The sequence below is a fragment of the Sciurus carolinensis genome, chromosome 8, assembly GCF_902686445.1.
Source record: "Sciurus carolinensis chromosome 8, mSciCar1.2, whole genome shotgun sequence".
NCBI classification, from domain to species: Eukaryota; Metazoa; Chordata; class Mammalia; order Rodentia; family Sciuridae; genus Sciurus; species Sciurus carolinensis.
This window is the reverse complement of record NC_062220.1, coordinates 54,013,019-54,037,622: the sequence shown is the minus strand read 5'-3', so window position 1 is coordinate 54,037,622 and position 24,604 is coordinate 54,013,019. Positions and strand designations below refer to the sequence as shown.

Below are 24,604 nucleotides of genomic sequence, written 5' to 3'. Positions count from 1 at the left end.
TAGTTCAGTGGTTAAGTGCCCCTGAGTTCAATCCTTGAAAAAAAAAAAAATGAATGTATGAAAGACTTTTTCCTAGAAGCCAGGGAAGCATAGGTGTCAAAAATAAGGGAACTTTTGGTGCTTCCAAAAGAAAGTCAAGATAACCACTATCTAGTGAGAGATCACACAATATTTCAGAGCTAGGTGTTTGACAATAATTTAGATGGGGAGGAAGAAAGAGAAATAGTATATTATGACCAGATATCTAAAATGAGTAAGTTGATCCTTTGAGAAAAGGGATAATTCTAGTACATTAAGTGTAGAAATAATAGCAAGAAGGCATACAGTTAACAGTGTTTTGGGAAATGTTGGATTATGTACATTTTGTGAAGATGTCTCATAGTTCTAAATAAGAGTAGTAATGTTACTGGATCTTTACTATGTATAAAGCATTATTCTAAGAGCTTTACTTCTATTAATTAATTTACTCCTTAAAAATCAGTGAGGTAGGCATCACTAACCCAATTTTACAAATGATGAACTAGAAATACATAGAACTGAAGACACATCATATTTTTTTGTATGCTGGGATTGAACCCAGGGCCTTACATATGCTAGGCATATGCTCTATCACTGAATTAAATCCCTGTCCTAAGCATAGTTTTTTTAAAAAACCTAACTAGAATAATATTCCATACATGTGAAGTTATATCAAAATGTATAACTAGAACCAAAAAGAAAAATGTGAGGGAGAGAGAGAGCATGAAAAATAAAAAACCCAGTTAGGTTCCTAATTTTAGGAAATCATCAGACTCTCTCCTTCCTCCCAAATTACTATAATTTATATAGAAAGTTATATGTATTCACTGAAGAAAAATTAGAAAATACAGAAAGGTAGAAAGAAAAACAAATCACCCATTATCTACCTTCAAGAAATAGCTTCTAGCTGGGTGCATTTGGGTATGCCCTGTGGCTCAGGAGGCTGAGGCAGAAGGATCATAAATTCAAAGCCAGCCTCAAAAACTTAGCCCCTGTCTCTAAATAAAAAATAGTTTTAAAAAGGGCTGGGGATGTGACTCAGTGGTTAAAGCCCCTAGGTTCAATTCCTGGTACCAAAAAAAGAAAAAGGAAAGGAAAAAAAGAAAGAAACAGCTTCTAGAAACATTGTTAATGTTTTGTAAGATAGTTTTCCAGCCTTTTCTATATATAGATATACTTTTTCTTTGATAAAAAATTTAAATATTATATGCATGTACTGATTTTTTCCTTTAAAACTCTAGAGTGAACAGTTATACATGTTATTAACTGTCCTCTACATTCTTTCCTAAAGTGAATAGAATTTCATTGTCTATGTAGGATGTTTGCCCAGTTATTCGGGGACTTTTAGGGTGTATTCAGTTATTTGTCCTTAGATGCAGTGTTATAGTTAACATCCTTGTAATTGTATCTTCTTATGTAGATTCATGATTCATTCATTTTTCTTTCCTTCTTTCTCTCTCTCCTTTCTCTCCTCTGTCCTTTCATTTTCTTTCTTCCTCCTTTCCTCCCTCCCTCCCTTTCTTCCTTTCCTCCTTCACTTTTTTCTCCCTCCCTTCCCTCTTCCTCCTCTTCTTCTCTTCCCCTCTGCTCTCCTCCTTTCTTCTCAGGATCTTACATATGCTTGGAAAGCACTCTATTACTGAGCTGCATCCCCAACCCTTTTTCATTTATTTTGAGACAAGGTCTCACTAAGTAGCCCAGGCTGGACTTTAATTTGTGATCTCCTGCCTTAGCCTGCCAAGTAGCAAGGATTTCAGGGTGCACTGTCATCCCCAGGCAATGATTATTTCCTTAAGTCAAAATAATAGAAGGGGGATTTCTGGAATAAATTTGTGTGTGTGTGTGTGTTATTAAAGCTTTTGAAATACAATGTAAAATTGCCCTCCAGAGAGGTCATATCAGCAGTTGTTCCCTTCCATTAAATACCCCTCTCTCCTAGTTCTTCTGTATATTAAACTCTGAGGACATAGTGGAAAGACAGTTTCTCCTACTAGACACTCACAACAGATCACTTCTGTTGATTCCAAAATGTATGTGGATTTCTCCCTACCACCTAACAAGCAAGCAGTTCTGCAGTACACACCAGCTGGGTGCCCTCTAATTCAATTTAATTATGATCTTGTCCACCTGGAGATAGGGCTCTGTAAGTCACTGTCTACTTCAGAAGGCAATCACAAGTCTCGACTTAGGACTTCTGATGTATTGATTAAAAATTGGGGTTCCCACAATCCTGTCTTCATGCCTAGTAAATTTGCTGGAGTGCCTCGCAGAACTCAGGGAAACACTTTCTTAGATATACTGGCTTCTTAGAATGGATATTCTAAATGATACAAATAAATAGCCAGATGAAGAGATATACAAGACAAGGTCTGGAAGATCTGTCCTGCCCCCATGGAGTTGGGGTGCACCACCCTCCCAGAGCACTTGGGCAGGTTCTCATTTACCTTCTTGTAAACCTCCATATGATCTGCCTTCAAGAAGCTCTTCAAACCTGTCCTTGTGGAGTTTTGTGGAGACTTCATTACTTAGCCATGACTGAAATTCGTACAGCCTGTTGATATGGAATTGGACAAAGAGTAATATCTGATGATAACAGAGTAGGGAAACCCAGTGAGGCCTATCTTAACAGAGTCTCCTTGGCCTTTCTGTGTGGCATTCTTTCCCCCCAAGTATGAAACATGGAGCAAGACCTCTTCTGAATTGGAGACATTATAGGACAAGTCAGGTCAGAGAACTGCTTTATGGCAAGCTCTAAGACAAAAGGCAGGAGACAGTTGGAGCATAGTTTTAGTTTCTGTGACCAACCTTGAGGAAGAGAAATTCCAGTTTCTACCACAGGAGAAAAGGAGGGCAGAAGAAGATCAGCGAGAAAGAGATTTTGTTTCTGAGTCCTAAAGTCCCTTGACATCACAGCAGAAGACTTTCTCCTTTATTGCTCTGAAGCTATTGTTCTTGGCTTCAGGAACCAAGGACAAAAGCCCAGGTACTTTAACTTTATTGCTTTTGTCATTTTGGAAATAACAAGGGAAATTATGAGCCAGGACAAAAGCCAAAAATTATATATCATAATATCACATCAGCATATAAGCCTGTTGTTACATTCTCTGTCTTAAAAACAAACAAAAACAAGACTTTCTTAACACCACATTTATTTCTGGCTCTCTCTCTTTCCCCTCTCCTTTTGTTACAAATATGCTTCCATTTTTGTTGCTTTTGGCCTCCATTTTCTCTTGAACTATTTAAATTAGGTTTTAATTCCCACCCCCTGCTAAAAAAAAAAAAAAAAAAAAAAAAAAAAAAAAAACTCCTCCTGCTGAAGTAGGCAGTCACAGCTCATTGCCAGATTTAAGTAGGATGAGGAGACTACTCCTTCAAAACTCCTCTGGTTTTTGTCCTCTTTGTGCCTTCTCGCTCTATTTCAATGGTGTTTCTTCTTCTCCCAGCCTCAGAATGTTGCAGTATTTCATATCAGTCCTGAAACATCTGCTCTGTGTATAGTCACTCTCCAGGTAGTTTTTCCTCCAGTATTTGGTGACTTTAAATACTATCTAGATGCCATTCTTTTCCAGATATGTGCTTCTACCTGGGATACCACCTAAACTCTAACTAATTCATCCAGGTGACAACTTGACACTTTTCATTTGGAAGTGTAATAAGCACCTTGAATATAACATGTACAAAATTAGGCTCCTGGTTTCTCCATAAACTTTTCTACCTGTAGTTTTTCCTGTTCTAAGAATAATAGTTCTATAATTATGGTTATTTATGGTGAAAAATGAGGAGACCTTAACTTTTCTCTGCTATAACCCACATAGCCTCTGTCTGCAAATACTTTGGCATCTTTACTTGAATTTAAACCTAGAGATTTGCAACAGTATCCATATATCTACCCTCTGGCTCCTATAATTAATTCTTCATGGAGCAGCCAGAGTGATCCTTTTATAATATAAGTCAGATTATTATATTCCTCTTTTCAAAGTCTCCAGTAGTTCTTTTTGTCTGAATCAAAGCAAACAGTGAAATACCTTAGTTGAGCTGACCTCTGATACCTATGTCTCTGACCTCATCTCTTGCTTCTTGCTGTCTTTTCCACTGTGCTCTAGGACCACTGGCCTTGTTATTTCTTTAGCATAGTAAGCACATCTGCGTTAGGACTTCTGTTCTTTGTATCCTCTATACCCACCCCCCAAAAGTCTCTCAGATATTTTCATGATTCATTCCCTATAAAACCTTGCTTAATGTCACCTTACTAATTAAGCCTTCAATGAACTTCCTACCTAAAATAGCATCCCATCCACCCTGTGACCCTTCCCTCCTTAATTTTTTCCAGAAAGATCACTGCTGTCTAACTTGGGGTGTATTGCTTATTTGTCTTCTTCCACTGAAGGTAGTCTCCAAAAAAAGCAAGGACTTTGGCCTTGGTTCACTTTTCTGTACCCAGTGCTTAGACTAGTACTTAGCATGTAATGGACATGCCATAGATATGTGTTTTGGGAATTAATGAATGTGTTCTAGACTTTCTAATGCATATTTATAGGATTAAAAATATTTCTTTAAAGGAGCTTATATTTTCAGAAATTTCAGCAAGATTTATCAGGCTAGAAATTTTATAGTCTGTTTTTATCCTTTATATATCTTTATTGAAAATAAAATTTTAATTAATTGATAAGAATTCTTTCCTTCAATTATGAATAGTGAAGAATTATAAAGATTTCTTATTAAAAGTCAGCCATTTTTCTTTTGTATTAATACTTGTTTCTTTGCTTTAATAAAGGTTTTTAAAATATTTTACTCTTTAAAATATTAAATGGCTCCTGAAATTCTTGAATATCATTTTTCTACTAAAATTATTTGCAATGTTTCTTTTCTTTTAGAATTAAAACACCTTTAAGAATAACAAATTTTCATTGTCCATTGGATGAAATAACTAAATTTTAACAAAATATAAAGACCCTCCATTACCTGGCATCAACCCATAGTCATGTTTTTTATTTACCACCCATTTACCTTATTTCTATAGCATTAGTCTTTGAAACATTGAGAAGCAATGGATTTTGTCAAAAAATTTTTGTGTAATACCAGTTCCCCTTTTTAGGGGATTTTGAATCAAATAATTATCATCTCTTATTCTCATTTTCTTCCTTTGTTGAATGAATATTTGTTCAAATAATCTGTGAAATAATAGAGCAGTACTTTATGCAGTTATCATGAGCATTAATAATATTTTATGAAATGTTATACTTGTACATGATAAAGGATGGGGTATTTATTCTCTTCGTTTTCTGAGAGGAACTTTCTTATTATTCATCCCTTTTTATTCTTATGAACAGTCATTTACTGAATATCTGGAAACTGAGCATTTAAATTTTAATATTCTTGCATAATTCTCTCTCTCATTAACTATTAATTGAAAATGTACCTTAATTCTTGTTTTTGTTTTTGAGGTTTTTTTTTTTTTTGCAATGTTTGGGATTGAACTTAGGGCCTCATGCATTCTAGGCACACACTGTACCTCTGTACAATCCCAGTCTTCTCTCATTTTTAAAACAAACATATATTTCAAATTAACATACATGCTCAAAGGTAAATGTTCATTGACAAATCTTGTTCTCAGAACCCAAAGTTGATTGATTTAGACTGCAGCTTACAGAAAGTGGGACTTTTTAAGAACTATGAGTTGAACACATGTTTTGCCTTCTCTATGTCCTGCTACTCTGTTGAAATTATATGTAAAAATAAATGTGTGAATCTACAGAAACATGGAGAATAGGAAAGTCATCATTGGCTAGTAGGAAATTCAACCAATATATACTGAATACTTACTATGTTCTAAGCACTGTTCTAAATGCTGAGGGAAAAGCAGTGGACAATACAGATAAAAATTCCCTCCTGTCTCTTACATAAATAGAATGTATAGTTTGTCAGTGATAGATGTTGTAACCAAAATAGAGGAGGAGGATAGGATAATGTGGGTGGATAAATTGTAATTTTAAATCAGTGGTTAGGATAGGCCTCCTTTTAAGATGATATTGTAGTAAAGCTGAGGTAACAAGAATATAGATATATAGAGAAAGAACAGCCCAGGCAGAGGGAGTGCAAAGGCCCTGAAGCAAGAGAATGCCTGATGTATTTGAGGGCCCATAGTGGGGAGTGTGCTGGAGAGAATGAAGAGAAGGTATAGATGAGGTTAAAGAGATATGATCAATAAAATGTTCAATAAAAAAGTGAATATAGAAGTAATAAGTCACATAAACAGGGTGGAGCAAGCCAAATAAGTCACATAAGAAGCCAAATAAGTCACATAACAGGGTGGAGCAAGAGAGTCAAAAGAATGATAATGAGAATAGAACTAGTTGGGGTCATTGATCCTGTAGAATCCTTGAAGCATCTTATAGTAAGGCTAGGAGAAGGCATGCAGATGTAAACATGGGAATTCATTGAAACTATCAAAGCCCATGAGGAAAACAGCAATGATGCAGAAAACATAAAAAAGACTTAAAAAGAAAAAGCCTCTTCATTAGTAGTTTGAATGATTTTGGGGACACGTCCATCCTTAAAATGAGATTAAGATTCTTTAAGAATTAAGTAGTGAACAAGAAGATTCTTCTGAAAATTAAACATACATTAGGAAATTCAAATTGAAAATTAGAAGGTAAGATTCAGGGAATTTCCTCAAAAGTTCATTAAAATGAAGGTGAAACAATGGGAAAAGTGAGATAAAAAAGCATAGAGAATCAATCCAAGTGGTTGAACATCTGACTAGTAAATGGTCTAAGAAGAAAGAAGGGCAGAAATTATTAAAGGTAAAGGTCAAGAAAATTTTCCAGCTCTTTTGCTCAGCCCCTTGACACTGGCAGGATGGGCAAGCGTCACAGTCTTCGTACTGCCAGGAAGCTCCATAGTTTTGGCTGGGACAGGAAGTGGCATGATAAAGGTTACAAGAAAGCCCATTTGGGCACAGCCCTGAAGACCTTCCCACATAAAGGGAATTGCGCTGGAAAAAGTAGAACTTGAAGCCAAATGGCCAAATTCTGCCATCAGGAAGGCAGAATTTTGAAAGACTTAGAGTTTTCAGAGTTCTTAGTACAGTAAGTTTAAAAGGTTATGTAATGATAGTGGAATTTCAGACATAGAAAAAGGAAAAGAGAAAATTCCTCAGAGAAAAAAACATAATGTGTACGGTGGAAAGTAAATTTTTCAACAGCATTTTAGAAGATACTGAATTAAGGCTTTCAAAACACTAAAGGAAAATAACATTTATTTTAATACTGTTTTTTTGTTTCTTACAGTGCTGGGGATTGAACCCAGGGCCTTGTGTTTGCAAGGCAAGTACTCTACCATCTAAGTTGCCTCCCCAGCCCCTAGTCTGATGCTCTGTAATCAGCCAAGTAGTTACTCAAGGTCAAAGGTAGATTGCAGGAATTTTTAGTCATGAACCAGTCCAGTAGTCTCCCATGTTACCTTTCTTAGATAGTTTTTAGAAGCTGTTTCAGCCTGAAAAAGGAATAAACCAAGGAAGAAACAGGGCCCAGATAGAGCAGTTACAGGTGGTAGAGTGCTGAGAAAAGGAGGGTGACAACCTAGGATGACAGCAAGTCCAGGAAGTAGTCAGCTCACCGTAGAAGAGGATGGAGGGACTCTGAAAGGCACCTTGGAAAGACCTTACAAGCTCTTGATAAGACAAAGCTTTTGAAAACATATATGGAGGAATATAAAGGAAAATTGATAAAAGGAAGAAAATTAGAATCTCTCAGAAAAGCAAATGTTTGTTTTCTAATTTCTAACAAGAAAGGAAAATATTACAATGATGTATCTCTTCCTAAGTAACATTTACATTGTTATAATAAATAAAAATGTTATTGATTTAACTAATAATAGTAGCTATTAAGAAAAGCAATATAATAGAAGGTCAATAGATAATGTCTGAAAAATAAAAAAATTGGTATATGATCAATAGTAGTAGAGATAATTTACAAGAGTAAAGAAACATTATTGTCCCTTAAGAATTTGATTGCAGGAAGGCAGAAAGGGGATAGGAGCCTGTTATTTTTCATTATAGAACAGTATTTATTTGGGGAGGTGCTATAACTTGTAGAGATTTAATCAACACGTATATATTAAACCCCTGAGATGTATTTTCTTCTTAATGAAGATATTGGTATTTGCATGTTTCACCAAAGTAAATATAAGTCTTTGATTTTAGTGTAAGGTATGTCTCATCTTTTAGTTTCTTCCCCAGCTCTTTTTGGCATTTAGGGCATAATTTCTGGGGGGAATGATGTAGGATAGTTGCTTTGATTTTTTTTTTTTTTTTTTTTTTTTTTTGTACCAGGGATTGAACCCAGGCGCACTTGACCACTGAGCCACATCCTTGGCCCCTTTTTATTTTATTTTATTTTTTTACTTTGAGACAGGGTCTTACCAAGTTGCTTAGGTCCTTAAAAAGTTGCCAAGGCTGGCTTTGAACTTGTTTTCCTTCTGCTTCAGTCTCCCAAGTCTCTGGGGTTACAGGCATGTACCACCATATCCAGCAGTTTTGTTGTGTTCTTTTGGTGGAAGAGTGTGGTGGAGTGAAGTACTCAGAATATGGCAGCCAGGAAGCAGAGAGAGCTCTGCTCATCAGGGACAAAATATAAACCCTCAAAGCATGTCCCCAGTGACCTACCTCTTCCAGCCACACCCTGCCTGCCTACAGTTACCACTCAGTTAAGCCATGTCAGTGGATGGAGCATAGCTCTTTCCTGCATCTTGAGTGCACAGCTGCCTTGACCCTTTGCTTTAGCTCTTGAGCCTCAAGAGCTGTGCTTGCTGGCTCTACTGGGACAGGGTTGGAGGCAGGCCACCACCAAAGCTAAGACAAGGATGAAGATGAGTGGAAAGAATTTGAGCAAAAAATGGTTGATTACTGTTTACTCAGTTCTGGCAATGCAAATAAATGAAAAGACAGAAGATGATAATGAAAAGAGACAATCCAGAGATAACTGAGAGAAAAATAGAGGTGGTGGTGATGTGACACAATCCTCAGGTCTCTGGGATAAAACAGTTCCTTCTCTAGCAATTGTTATTGAAACCTAAGAACCGGCAATGATTAATGGTGTGTGTAGGCCTCCTGGGGCCAAGGCTAACTACAACCAATAGACACAGGGACCACAAGAATTAGTTAAGGATACATAGTTCTCATCCCTCAGTCCACTGCCAAGCATGTAGCTGAAAGGGAAAGAATTTGGAGAAGAACTTTGAAGTAGTAAATACAAAAATAGAGATAGGAATGAAGTTTTGAAAAAGCCCTTATCCCAGTGATTCTACTCAGGAAGCTGAGGCATGAGGATCCTAAGTTGTAGGCCAGCTTCAGCAACTTAGTGCTGCTCATGATAAAAAATAAAAAGGACTAGGGATATAGTTCAGTGGTAAAGCACTGTTGGGTTCAATCCCCAGTACCAGAACCCAAAACCAGGCCTTTAAACTTTAGTTAGTCAACTAGTTGGAAATCAGAAAAGTAGCCACACCCAGTACAGTTATCCAAGGTGATTAGACCATAGCTAACAATCACCAACAGCCATTTGTTGTCTAATCTCTGTTGAATCTACAGCAAACAAGGCAGACACTTGATTTAAGTGGCCAGCCCTGTTCTACTATGGAAGTTTAAAGTGTCAGAACTGTCCTTCATGTATGACGGATCTAGGGGATTTTCATTTTTATATAAATGTGTGAACGATTCCACAATGTTCTGTCATGGTTGCTCCACAAATACAAAAGCAGAAAACAAACAAAAAACTCCTCCCTCTAGTATTCATTTCAGAACTCTTTCTGTGCTCATGTACTGTGTCTTGGAGAGGGTTGACTATCTCAGGTGTGCTGCACTAAGTGTGGACTTCATAGGTTCCAGCTAATAAAGTATTGATGCGAACCTTGAAACCACCTCAACCGGACTCATATCAGAAATCGTACTTAAATTTTGCCAGCTGGGTTCTGATCTGCTGTAAAATGAAGACTTAAGTGACCTGAATTAGCCTGTCCTGTGCACCACCCTGAGGAATTCTCTGTAGTAGGCTCTGACTGTATTAGACTTCCTGGAACATGCATCTTTCAAAAGAACTGATATGTTCAGATCATCTGTATAGTAAGGCTGTGATTTATAATTTAAATTTTTAGTCATAGTCTGAAGTAACTAAATATGTCCACCAAGTGGGAAAAGGAGAGGGGAGGGAATAATCTTGTTTCTTTCAGTAATTTTTTTATTTGAATAGTGCTTTTTCAGTGTTCCACATTGGGGCCTTTTTTGTTTGTTTTGCTTTGACTTGAGTAAGTTCTTTGACAGAGCATATTGCTTGGTTAAGTAAGTTACCTGAAATATACATTGGAATTGTGAAACTTCTGAATTTGCTCTTCCCTAGGTTGGAGCCAAATAACTTTTGATGTAAAAGGCAGTAGATGCTGGAGGCTCTGCTTCAGGTGCTGCTAAAGCTTCCTATAATCAGGTCTGAATTGTAGAGTGAACAGTCATGGGAACTAAGGGATTGTTCTGTGATCTGTCCTTAAAGATTCAAAGCAACACACGAAAAACTTCACCTAAAACCTATTTAAGTTTCATGTCCTGTGTGATCTTTAATAAGAATTAGTTATATACTTGTGCCCAAATGTTCTGGTATTTAAGTTTCTATAGATGCAGTGGTTGTACCAGCCAGCTGAATTATCAATCTTTTGGTGTGTTTTTAAAGTGTTCTTTTGGAAAGGCAGGGACGAAAGACAGTGATGTAGCTCATATTTAAAATAATTACAGTGTAAACTATCCTGTAGTACTTAGTCCTTAAAAGGACTTGAGGAAGATCCTAGGATTACTGAAAATTTTATTTCCATCTAATGAGGTAGTCTGGCAGTTTCCTAGTTTTGTATCTTGGGTTCAGTAGAAACATTTCATAGTGGTAAGTAACCTATTGATTCAGGGTCTGGGTTTCTCTATAATAAATACCTTTGCCAAATACAGGAGTTGCAGACCTGCAGTTGCCAGAGTGAAGCACATGGATGAGTAAAACTGTCCTGGTGAGGGAGCATTTATAGGAGTTCAGTCTTGATAAGTCAGTGCAGAAACTGGATCATAGGAGTGCTACAGGATCTCCTGACAGGACTTGCCAGCCACTTCTGGGCAGTGATGTCAGCATTCTTTGAGGTGGCAGGTAGGATGCCTGCTTCTGATGTATTTGGATGAATAGCTGAGACAGCCAAGGGGGGATGATCAAACAAGAACTTAGAGAATCTTGGGCTGGGATTGTGGCTCAGTGGTAGAGCGCTTGCCTAGCGCGTGCAAGGCACTAGGTTTGGTTCTTGGCACCACATATAAATAAATAAAATAAAGGTCCATTGCCAACTAAATAAATATTTTGAAAAAAAGAAAAAGAAATAAGAGAATCTTGGTTAAGCTGAAAACTTCATTTAGAAACTTAAATGTTAAAAAGTAACTATATATTATCCTGGAAAAGTACACATTTATCTCACAAAATTTTGTTGGGAGTTACGGTATTGAAAAATGAACTAAGATGAATATGAGAAGTTTTATTTAGTGGCATACTATATTGGAAATCTGAAGACCTACAGCACATTTAAATTCCAACTCTTAATTTTTTAAAAGATTGTGAAATTGTCAAAATGCATATGTCGCAAGCATTAATATACCTTAGGATGGGCGGATGAGACTATCCATTGTACTCGTTCCTTTGTATCCCTGTCATAGTTTGCCAGTGCAAGAACTCTGTTAATATTAACAGGTTCAATAAAAAAGTACATATGTGGGGAAAAAAGTATATTGGTGATGCTGTGAAAGTTTTGGGGAAGAATTTTTTCTTTGTTTTCTGTAGAAACTTAGAATTACAGAAACATTTTTTGAATATTTGATGGAGCTCAGTTAGTAAAACCATTACACATGTTTTCTTTGATGGAAGTATTCTTTGTAAATTACCGATTTAATTTCATTCATATTTGCATGATCATTCCAATTTTCTATTTCTTATTAATTTAGTTTTGGTAAATTATTTCATTAACATTTTCAAACTTTTATATCATGATGTTCAAAGAAATTTCTTTTAATATCTTAAATCCTGCACTAACTAGTAGTTTTGTTACTTTTAATTTCATAATTTTTATTTTTGTTTTCTTTTTAAAAAATCATTTTTGCTAATGTGTTGTCAGTTTATGTTTTGAAAGTATTTTTTTTACCTCTTGTATCATTGCCTTCTATTCCATTAATCTGTTCTTATCTGTATTCTTTCTGAAATTTGTACAAATCTTTTCTTTTCAATAATTAAACTTTCTTTTAAGTATATAGACTGTAAATATTCTTTGAAGTCCTGCTTTAACTATGTTTCATAAGTTTGATAAATTGTTTTTTATTTTAGGTCAGTTGAAAATATTTCACAAATATGTATGTATGTTTTTATAAGCACATATGTATATATAACACATACATACATATATATGTGTGTTTTTACCAAGGTTTGTTTGAAGTGTGGTTTTCAGATTTTTTTCAGGGCTTTTTGTTACTGTGGTTAATAAATGTGGTCTGCATGTTCATAGGTCCTTGAAATTTGTTGAGTCTAGAATTCATCAGTTTTCCAAATGATTAGGTCTTATATTCAGATCATGCTTGTTAATGGTTATGATCTAATATTTTGTGTTCTTTCTTTTTTTAATATGCTTAATCTTTTAAAAGATGATATACTAAATTCTTTCACTGTGATATTTGATTAGTCAGTTTTTCTTATGGTAATTTTAATTTTTGTTTTCTATTTTTTGAAGCTAACATTAAATACACTCAAGTTTATAATTCTTAAATTTTCTTGATATAATGAACTTTTTATCAACATGGAATAACCATATATATGTAATGATGTTTTTATTCCTTAAAGTCTATTTTGTTTGCTATTAATAGAGTTTCATCAATTTTCTTTAAGTTAATAATTTTCATATTTTCATCTCTTTTAAGACTGTATTTCATATAGTCTAACATGCCTTCCATTATAAATGCATCTCAGTTCAGACATTAGTACATAAGCAAATGGCTTGACAGTAATAGTTAAATATCATCAGTTACAGGGCATACCCTAATTTAAGCTGTTAACATGCGGGAAAATACACACCAGAAGTTTATGAATTACAATGCTTTCAACCTTTTGGTTTTTAAAAACTGATACTATTTGGAATTTTAAAAATCTACTCCAATAGGCTTTGCCTTTTAAGTGAAGTGCTTAGGATATTTACTGATATAGCTGTACTTACATCTTTCTATTGCATACTTTGCTTTATATCTATCCTACCTTCTCTCTTTTCTGCATTTCTTTCTCCATTCTTCCTTTCATCTTTCTTGCCTTTATTTGGATTGATTTCTTCCCCTCCCCCATTTTATTCCTCTATTAGTTTATACCCTATTTCTCTTGTACTGTTACACCATTAATTTTAACATGAAGAATTAAATTTTAACAACATCTAATTATCTAAGTTAGTATCTATACCATTCATCCAAATAAATGAAGTATTTGCACTACTTGAACGATCTTTCTTTCTTTCTTTCTGTACTAGTGATTGAACCCAGGGGCACTTTACCACAGAGCTACATATCCAGTCTTTTTTATTATTTTTTTAATTTTGAGAGAGTCTTGCTAAATTGCTGAGGCTGACCTAAACTTGTGATCCTCCTGCCTCAGTCTCACCAATCACTGGGACTACAGGCATGTGCCACCATGCCCAGCCCTATTTCTTTCTTAATGTATGTGGTTGCTGTGCAGACTTTAGGTCTGTTATTCAGTGTTTAAAATTTCACAAAGGGTAGTCATCATTGTTATTATTTTTAAACCCTAAATTGGGCAGTCACAAGTACACTTTTTCTCTCCACTTCCTTTCTCATTTTTTAATCTTATTCTCTGTTCCTCTGCCAAACTGATGTCCTACAGAATTTAAAATTTGAAATGTAATGAATATTCTCTCTGCTGAACATCTGGCTCTCTCTCCTCCCAATAGAAAATGGTTGGGAGTGACTGGTTTTTCCAAACTTATCTTCTTGCCAGAGTGGAACTGACCTTGAACACTACCCTGCGTATACCCACTGCCACTAGCTGGTAGTGCTCTTTTTCTGTCTGGCAGTGGGGATTAGACAGGCAGTGATCCACCTAAGCCAAGGAAAGGAATGTTGCTAGAAAGCTCTTTCCAGCACATAAGAAGTTTCTGGTTCTCCCCTCTGGAAATTCATTCTTTCTCCTCTGAACATTCTCACAGGTTTTAACATTAATTCCTTATTCTTTAGGTCTCACTTGAATTGTAGTATCTCTAGACTTGGTTTTGTGAAAGGAAGTCAGCAGTCCATGCTAGCTTGCCATTTTTTTAAGGAAGTTAAAGTATTATTTTTATTATACTACTACTACTACTATTATTATTATTATTCTGTATTTACTGCTAAATATTTTGGATTTGCTCACTAGTAGCTTAAAAATATAGGGATGTTAATCAAATTGGAATATATTTTTCACTTTCTTTCATCTTTTATTTTAACCTCTGATCTTCCCAGCTCTGATAGTATCAGCAGTGATGAGGAAGAACTCAGGACTCTGGGCAGCAGTGGCAGCTCAGGAAGCAGCACTCCAGAGAAGGTGGGGCCTCCCTTCATCATGGATGAGAACAGCTGGTTCAACAAGTGTAAGAGAGTGAGACATAAGTATCAGCTAACCCTGGAACAGAAGGTACTTACCAGTTGTCAGAAATCACTCAATTTGACTCCACTTATTGCATGCCAAAAGATCTTTTAACTTAATAAAATTATGTACCATTGTTACTTCCCTTCTGTTTCTGAATTGTCCCCTTAATTAAAAATCAGGCAGAGTTGTAGGAGAGGCTTTCATTTGTTAAACTCTTTATTATTTTTATGTTTTAATATAAAATAATCCATTTTATTCTTTCGTAAGCAATTTAATTTATAAACGATATTTTAGTCTTTGTTACTCATTTTGTAAAACAATAGGAGTTTGTGAAGCTCAGATACGTCTTTTTTCTTAATTAGGTACATTAACAATTCATGTCTGCTGAACACTGTGTTAGGCAAAGTGGAGCATATAACAGAAAGAAAAATGAACTACCTTATTTTGAGTTTGTGACCTTTACTTTTTTTTACTGTATTATCTGTTTTTCCTTTTCCCTTTCCTTCAAATGTTTATTATTCATACATGATATATGTAGAGAAAGCACAGTAGAATTACAATAGAATATTAGAAATATACCCAGGAAAATGATCATAAAATAAATTTATAAATATAAATAGATTTTCTATATATAAATATCAAAAATATCCCAATTATAATAGGTACAAAAATTCATATAATCTATATGAAGGAAACATTTATAACCTATTAAAGAAGACTTCTAGTGGCAGCAAGAAGTCAGACTAAGATCATCTGAGAGCTTTTCTTTTGTAAAAACCTGAAAATGATGGTTACTTTACAAATTTGAACCTCTTGGCACTCTGCCACCAAGCCATATCCCCAAACCTTTTTATTTTTTATTCAGAGACAGGGTCTTATTAAGTTTCCCAGGTTGACCTTGAACTTGTGGTGATCCTTCTGCCTTAGCCTTCTGAGTAACTGGGATTACAGTTGTGCCTCCCTGTGCCTGGCTTAGAATACAGTTTTGTTTGTTTTTTGAAGTTTCATGCAAAGCTTTCTCTCAAAGAAAAGGAATTTACTAGGGACCAGGAACATAGAAGGACCTGAAAACAGGAGGAATAAATACGTTAATTAACACCCCTGCAGGCCTCAGAGATAGAGATAAGTATATGATCCTTTAACTTTAGCTACTTTTGCTTTAATATCCACATGGGAGCATCAGATAAGGCCCACCATCATTCAAAATAGAAACTGGACCTAGAAGACAAGAGCAAATAAAATAGACTACATGAAATAGCAACAATAAGAACCATTGTAGGATGGCAGTTGTGTCCTGGAATATGTTTCATAACTGGCTCTTACAGAGCAGATGAAGAGAGGAGTACTAATTTGTAGCATTTGCCAATTTCTCTGGGGTAAATACTCCCATCGTGGCCAACTTAGAGCCACCAATATGACATTCTGGATGTGAATTGGGAAGAAATGTACAGTAGAACAATGTTATGTAGTATTTCTGCCAGAAAGATGAAATAGACATAAGTGACTGTAATAACATGGATAACAGTAAAATACTTAGGAAACGATGAGTTTTGAGTAGTTCTTTTATATAATTTACTTAGTCGTAAGTTTATATAATTTTATCTTTAATAATATCAATGTTCAACAACTTACTGTTCTAAAAATTTTAACAATCAGCTCGTGGGAGCCCATACAAGTTGGCTGCAGCCCACCACTGGAAGTATAAAAGCAAAGTAAAATTAAAAGACTGACTAACAATATCACAAAAAGCAAGAGGAAGATGGAAACTACAGACTTCAGAGATTTGATGGTAGTGAAGGGTGGAGACATTTTGTAATGTACATCCCTGTTTCCAAAGTTAACATTTAGGAGTTGCAATTTAAAGAATAAAAATAGAATGTTTGACTTCCAGACTACTAATGGAAAAGAAAAAAAAATAGAAGAACTTGATTCACACAATAAAGGAAGCAAATAAGAAAAATAGGTGTGTTAAAAAATAACAAAAAAAGCAGTGTAAATAGATTTGAATAATAACCAGAAAAATCAACATCACCATAAAAGTAAATGGCATAAACTTACCAGTTAAGGCAAATAGATTTTGTTGAAAATAATTATAAATTTTATATGCTATTTATAATAAAGATGTATAAAATATAACAGCAAAAAAAGTGAAATTAGGGAAATAAATAAACCAGGTAAATATTAACCAGAAGAATTCTGTACCAGGCCAGGTACAGAGAGGTACATGTGTGTAATCCCAGTGACTCAGAAGACTGAGGCAGGAGAATCACAAATTCCAGGCCAGCCTGGGCAACTCAGTAAAATCCTGTCTCAAAATAAAAAATGAGGAAGGCTGGGGATGTAGCTCAGTGGTGGAGTGTCCCTGGGTTCAATGCCCAGTGCTGTACATGTACAAAAAAAGAATTCTGTATCAGTATCATTAAACATAGACAAAGCATTATTAAGATTAAAGAAAGACATTGCCTTTTTAAAAAGAAAACAAAAATTTAGCACATATTCTCCATTCTTCTTCCCTAAAGTCTGAGCAAATATATTTACAATTTAAGAACAATCTTAAGTTAAAACATTTTAATTTCCAAGCTCATAAATACATACCTCCTACAGCAAGATACATACCTAATTATAGAATGCCCAATCAGAAAGCTTCCTCTATGTGAACATTTTTTTTTAAATGCAGATATTAACATTTTAGTATTGACATGTTAGTGGGAGGCAGTATGATGCTTTTGTTAGACTTGCACGCTTATGGATTGTATGTATAACAATGCTAAATTTACATACATTTCATAATGTAGCCATGAAAAATATAAAGCAAAAATTAATTGGAATGTGTAGGAGAGAAATGGACAAATCCAAAATTGTAGTAGGTAACGTTAATGTCTTTCAAAGTAATTTATAGACCGAACAGACAAAAAATCAGTAAGATATAGTAAGCTTGAACAAAACAATACTTGATCTTGAACTAAAATACATTAAATTCTGACAATTAGAATATACAGTTGTATTAAGCACAAATGGAATAGCTAAATAATTTTTATCAAATATATAGGTCACAATACAAATATCACAGATACTAAAAACATGTTATAACAGTAATCACAATGCAATAAAGTTAGATATTGTAAAAAGTTTACCACCACTCACATATCACCTAGTGGAATTTTTTAAAAATTTTCTAAATTATGGGTTAAAAAGAAATGAGAAAATAGAAATAAAGGTCAATGAAAACAATGCATATTAACAGTTGTAAGTTGCAACTTGTGTGATACTTGTACAAATACATATAAAGAGTGAAAAATGAGTATCTAACAGTAGGAAAAAATATCAAACCAGTTAAAAAATGAAATAATTGACACTTATGAAATGAAAACATAAATGGAAATTAACAAAAACTGATTATTTGCAACAACTAGCAAAAGTGATAAATCTTAGCAAGAATGATTTTTATAAAAGTTAAGGCACAGATAGACAATTTTAAGAATAAAAAAATAAATGGCATACCTATAAAAGCAGCAGAAACCTACCCAAAAATGGTGGCGTGTGCCTGTAATCCCAACTTCTTGGGAGCCTGAGACAGGAAGATAGCAAGCTTAAGGCCAGCCTCAGCAATTTAACCAGGCCCTCAGCAACTTAGTGAAACCCTGTCCCAAAATAAAAAATAAAAAGGACTAGGAATGTAACTTAGTGGTTAAGCACCCCTGGATTCAATCCCTGGTACTGCTTCCCCCCAAAAAAGGAAAGAGTAACCATTTTATGTCAGTGCCTTATAAAACTAAATGAAGAGTTTCTTTAAATATTATTTATCAAAATTGATAGACCTATAATCATTTTAAGAATTGAATAGTCTAAAATCTATCTGCCTGTTACCAAAATAATCATCAGACTTGTATGGTTTTGAGGTAAATTCTAACAAATTTTCTAAAGTCAGTGATCCTGATTTTATACTTACTGTTCCTGAGAACAGAAAAAAAAAATTCTTCAAAAAATTAAATGAATTCAATATAACTTTAATAGTAATAAGATCATGTGAATATAATATCAGGTAAAAATATGATTATATAAAACAAAAGCAATTATAAGAAACAGTTCGACATTATCTGGTACCTGTGGTCTAGCAATTCTGCTCCTAGGCATGTTTCCTAGAAACTACTGGATATGTGTATCAGGAAACATAACTGTGAATGGATTCACAGCAGTATTGTTTATATTATGAAAAACTGAAAATAATCCAAATGACCATTGTCTGTAAATTGCAATTCATACAAGTATTGAGAGTAAGCTAGGCTCATCAATGTAGACAAGAAAAAAAGACACCTAAATTTCAAAGAATATCGACAAAACTCGGGGAAACTGAACAATATATTATTTGAGATGACGTATGTCATAAAACTAGTAAGAAAAGCAAGGGATGATCTCAGGATATTGTTATACTTGCAGAAGAGGCAGAAGAGTGTAATTTAAAAAGGACCTGGCATTGGCTCTTAAAAAGCATGCTGATTGATCTGAGTGGTAAATATAATTATTATTTATTGTTTGAAAATATTTACATAGTTTATGTTAAGATGTAATTTTTGAGATTTTATTATGGAAAAATTAATGTTTGAGAATTGTCAGGAAAAAAGAATGGAAAATCAGTTTGTGAGGGGGAAATAATATGAGTTAATATTAGCAGGTATCATAAAGCTAAAAGAGCTGAAACAGTTGGTGACACATGAGTAGGATACCATATAGTGATCTAGAAGAACAACAAAAACAACAAAGAAAAGATCCTGATCAGTATCCTCAGAAGTTGAAAGCACATTGAAACTAAAAATAGAATGGGGCTGAGGTTAAACTCAGTGGTAGAGTGTGTGCTTAGCATGTGCAGCCCAGGGTTTAATCCCCACCCCCGCCCCCAAAAAAGGAATAATTGGAAAATATGAAAGAGCTATTGAAAATTAAAATGTCTGATTTAAGATTTCAGCACAAAAAGTTAGATGATACATTTAATAAAGTTTCACAGAATGTAGAACAATTAAGAGGAAATGAGTAAAAGGATAAGAGATCTAAGTCTCATATCTGTTAGCTGTTTGTTAATAGCTAGTAATTACATATCATGTATGATGTAGCAGACTGTTGGTAAAGCAGTTTGCATATTTGACTCATTTAGTACTCCTAACTCGGTACTCACGTTGTTCCCACTTTTTTTAGGAGATGAAACTGTAACAGAGAGGTTAAGTAACTTGCTTACGGACCCATAGCTAATAACTGGTAAATCTGGAGTGATACTGGACAATCCATAAGCGCACAGGTCTAACAAAAGCATTATACTGCCTCCCACTAACATGTCAATACTAAAATGTTAATATCTGCATTTAAAAAAAATGTTCACATAGAGGAAGCTTTCTGATTGGGCATTCTATAATTAGGTATGTATCTTGAAGTAGGAGGTATGTATTTATGAGCTTGGAAATTATAATGTTTTAACTTAAGATTTTTCTTAAACTGTAAATACATTTGCTCAGACTTTAGGGAAGAAGAATGGAGAATATGTGTTAAATTTTTGTTTTCAATTAAAAACATCTTTTTTTACTAATTCATAGTAAACTTTATTTTATTACAAGAAATAGAAATGAGACTTAAGCTACTCAGCATTTGTCTTCAGGGTCTTTGCTGTTATCTCAGTGATATTGTTTTTCCAGGGGTATCTTGAAGAACTCTTACGACTTCGAGAGAATGAACTGTCTAAATCTGTCTCCCAGAATAAACTACTACTTCAAAGGATTGAAGATTCTGAACTGGCCCATAAATTAGAGAAGGAGCAATTAGAGTATATAATTGTGGAGCTTCAAGATCAGCTGTAAGTGAGATCTTTTTAGAAAAGAAAATCGGCAACATGTAAACATTAGGACAAAATATATTTTGCTATAGGATTTGAATTCTTAGAAATATGATGGCTCTTAAATTCTTTTCACTTATAATTTTTAAATGTTTACTTTTGCTTTTCTTACTACAAAAATAATCTATATTTATTATAGAAACACTAGAAAATACAGAACAAAATAAAACTCACCTTCAGTTGTACCACACACAGTTAACTCTTATAACTGGGTGTATGTTCTTCCAAATGAAAATGTATAATTTTTAAGTACTTATTTAGTTGAATAAGTTATTTTTGACTGACATATTGCAAAAAGATGATATATTAGACAAGTGCTACTCAAAATGCAATCAGGATGTATAAACTGTTCTCAAGTTGCTCGAGAATATCATGTGCAGTTTAGTATAGCTTACTCTTTTTTGTAGCTAGACCGTTTTTAATGAAGAAAACTGTAGTGTCGTATATTGAGCTTTCTGATAAAACAAGCTCCTTAACTTGTCATCCTTTGAATCATTTGTACTAATTACATTATTCTCTCACACTGCTTTTATTTATTGTTTATAGTGAAAACACATTAATGCTTTGTAATCTTAAGGAATGATTTTTAATTTTTTAATTTTGAAATAACTTCAAACTTTCAGAAAAGCTTTGAGGATAGTATATAGAATTTCCGTATCTTCTTTTAATATTTTGCTTTATAATTCTCCCCTTTTTATACACATACATATTTTTAACCAGTTGAGAGACTGCATCCATCAAAACTTTGTACCTTAACGCTTTAGTGTTGCCCTTCTGAAGAACACAGATATTCTCATACATAACTGCAGTTCACTAATAAATTTAAGAAATTTAAGTTGATTTAATACTTCCATCTTATCTGTAATTCATATTCTAGTTTCATCAATTGTTTAAATGTCGTCCCTTTTTGCAACTTTCATTTTGCTGGTACCAGATCCAGCTCAAGGTCATGGTTTATGTTTGGTTGTGGGTCTCTTCAGTCATTTTATCATAGAACAGTTTCGCAGTCCTTGTCTTACATGAGGTTAATGTTTTGAAGAATATGGTCCAGTAATTTTGCATCTTTTATGTTTGTTTGCTTTTTCCTTGTTACTAGAATGAGCTTATCCATTTTGGCTAGGATGCATCAGTGGTATGTTTCTTCAGGTGTGTGGAGGCTAAGGAAGGGTGTTGGTCCTTTGTTGGCAATATTAATTTTAATCATTTGGATATGTATTTTTCTTTTTTGTATTGTTACTATTGTTTTTTGTAACTAACAGGTAATATGTAAGGAGATACTTTGAGTCTAAATATAAAAGATGGGTGTTTAAGTTAATAAAAAGTTTTGTCTGGGCTGGGGAGATAGCTCAGCTGGTAGCGTGCTTGCCTCGCAAGCACAAGGCCCTGAGTTCAATCCCCAGTACCGCAAAAAAAAAAAAAAAAAAAAAAAGTTTTGTCAAGTAAAAATAACAATATTTGCTAGGAATTTGTACCTTGATGAAAAGAATTATGCCAGTATGAGACCTCTTCTGTTTTTTCTGATACTGCAAAGAGGTTTTATCTTGTAGGGCATCACCCGTTGAGGAGAAGGCCAACACCTTTCATACCCCTCACTCTATTAAGCAGGGAGAAAAAACATCAAGAGCCAAACAATAGAGTTTTCTGGTTATTTCTTTAGAATTAAAAGATCAAGAAGATAATTTCATTTTTCTTTTGGAAAGTAATACTGGTAGTTTACCTAAATGCTTATAACCTAAAAATGATTGCACAGTTTTTGTTTTGTCCAAAGATATTGTATTTGAAGATTGAATTTTAATAGATCTAAATTGTTTTACTTTTGATAATTTAATATAAACGAAGACTCAAAAAGTTTTTAGTTTGAGAAAATACTTCACGAAAGTTACAGTTTTATCATACTTCCATGATAGAAAAACGTCATTGATCCTTTTGATTTTGCAAAGGAATCTGATTGTCATGTTTAATACCTTTAAGATTTTAACTAAAAATATTAATAGGGCAGTGAATACAAATTTTGGCTATTATTCAGAATTAGACTATTTTCTTGATTTTATACATTAAAGGTTTACATTCTATAATAATGACTACAATCTCTAGATAGTGTAAATTGTTGTCCGAAAAGATTCCTTTGTTATAAAAAACTATCTTAAAGACTACTGAACAGGAGAATAGGATAAATTCATTTATGAATGGTCACAGTTCACTAGTTTGTCAAAATTAGCTTTAATATGTGAAATAACATGGTTGTTTTTGTAGCTGGGAAGAGAGTGAACATTTTTTGCCCCTTAATGTCGCCAAGTTTCTTTTTGTTTTACAAAGAGTTCTAAAGGCGTCCAATCAATGCTGGGCATTGAAATTCCCTTGGTTCATCCTGAGAAGATAAAAGTAGCCCAGAGAAGATTAAAATTTTAAGTGTATCAATGGAAAATTCAGAAAAGGAATATTAAGAGGTAGAATATGAGGCATGTAATATTTGTTTTTACATCACGTTATCTTTTCCTGGTCATTTAAATCCTTTGTCGTGTACTTTTTAAAAAAATCTTAATGATTAGCCGTATTTGAATTATCATTATTCTTTGATTATTCTTTGAATACTCATAAAATCTGAACTATTTTAGTTTTGGTGATAGAATACAAGCTACTGTGGAGTAGAAGAGAAGCATCCTAAAACTTTCTTGTAAATCAGACCTGTCCAGATAATGACTTTACACTGGCAGTTTTAAGCTCTGCTTTAAATTAATTAATATCTTGAAGCCTCTGCTTCTTCATCTCTGAGAGATAAATAATGTTCACTTTGTAGATAATTAAATGTTAAGTATAACTACGAATACAACTAGGAAATAGAAGATATTTTAAAATATTCAATTTATTCTTCTGCTTTGGTTAAGTTTGTTTTAAGATTATGAAATATCTTTCATTTATTTATGCAGAAAGATAAATAGAAAATTACAAGTGGTTTACTTTTTCATATCAGAATGCTACAGATCAAACAAAGAGTTTGGACTTGATTGTATTATTCCTGAGTTTCAAATTCATTTTGAGTTGTAATTTCTAAATGACATTTGGGTTATGTTTAAAATCATGGTATGTATTTGTGTATACCATGTGTGAGGGAAACATACATGTTTACTTACTATTTAACAGGTAACTATAATTCTTTTTTCATTCATGTTTGATAAAATACTGATTTGGAGTATTTTTAGGTATTGACAAAGGTACAATTGAATAAGTTTATAGTTGGTAGAATTTTTAAATATTGAACCATTCAAAATCTGCACATATGATTAGGAATACTGTTACTTCATTGGGATATATAGCATTATTGTAGATTTGATTCTCAGTCTTGAAATCTGTGTTACAGATCAATTTTATGCGTCAGTAACTTTTAACTTCATTTTACATATTAAACTTTATTCAATAAAATAAACATAACCAAGCTTAAAGTATTACTTATATGTTGAATCAGTATATAGAAAGTTTAAGATATGAAATGTGTTCCACTTGTAGCATTTTAATTGTCATATTTATTTATGCTAACTAGTGAGAAACTTCATTTTTGAATTTACTTCCACTCCAAAAACATTTATTTAAACATAAACTTTGTGCTTGGGATCCCACTAGTAGCTGAGAATACAGAGAATAAGGCATGATCCCTTTTTATAAGGGACTTGCATGTGATGTAGATAGATTAACATTATCATTCACATTGCTATTCAAAGTCATGACTCACTTAAAAGTAGATAAATTATGACAGTTCTTAGCCATATATAAAAGGGAGGTTGTCAACATACACAGGTTTAGATCCTCAGCTAGATGATCTGCTACACAAATGACCTCTTTATAAAACATGCATAGAAAACCTTAGGAATAGACAACCACAGAACAGTGTGCAAAATCTGAATACCTGAGAGAGAGCTGGTATCCTTCAAGATAGTATGTGTTTAGACATCCTGACAAGACCTGCTTCCATTGTTCCCTTTGTCATCATGGCTCACTTAGGAATGGATAAATTATGACAGTTTCTAGTCATCTG

The 24,604-nt window shown here is 33.8% G+C and overlaps 1 protein-coding gene and 1 pseudogene across 6 annotated transcripts in view; both read left to right on the top strand.

The window, feature by feature from the left end:
* Rundc3b (RUN domain containing 3B) overlaps positions 1–24,604 on the top strand; it is a 153,310-nt gene that overhangs the window by 79,855 nt on the left and 48,851 nt on the right. For all 6 annotated transcript variants that reach the window (XM_047560276.1, XM_047560278.1, XM_047560275.1 and 3 more), the window contains 2 exons: positions 14,570–14,741; positions 20,378–20,535. In XM_047560276.1, coding sequence (XP_047416232.1) covers positions 14,570–14,741; positions 20,378–20,535 — 330 coding nt within the window. The remainder of the gene's footprint in view (positions 1–14,569; positions 14,742–20,377; positions 20,536–24,604) is intronic.
* On the top strand, positions 8,944–9,263 carry LOC124990463 (protein CDV3 homolog; annotated as a pseudogene).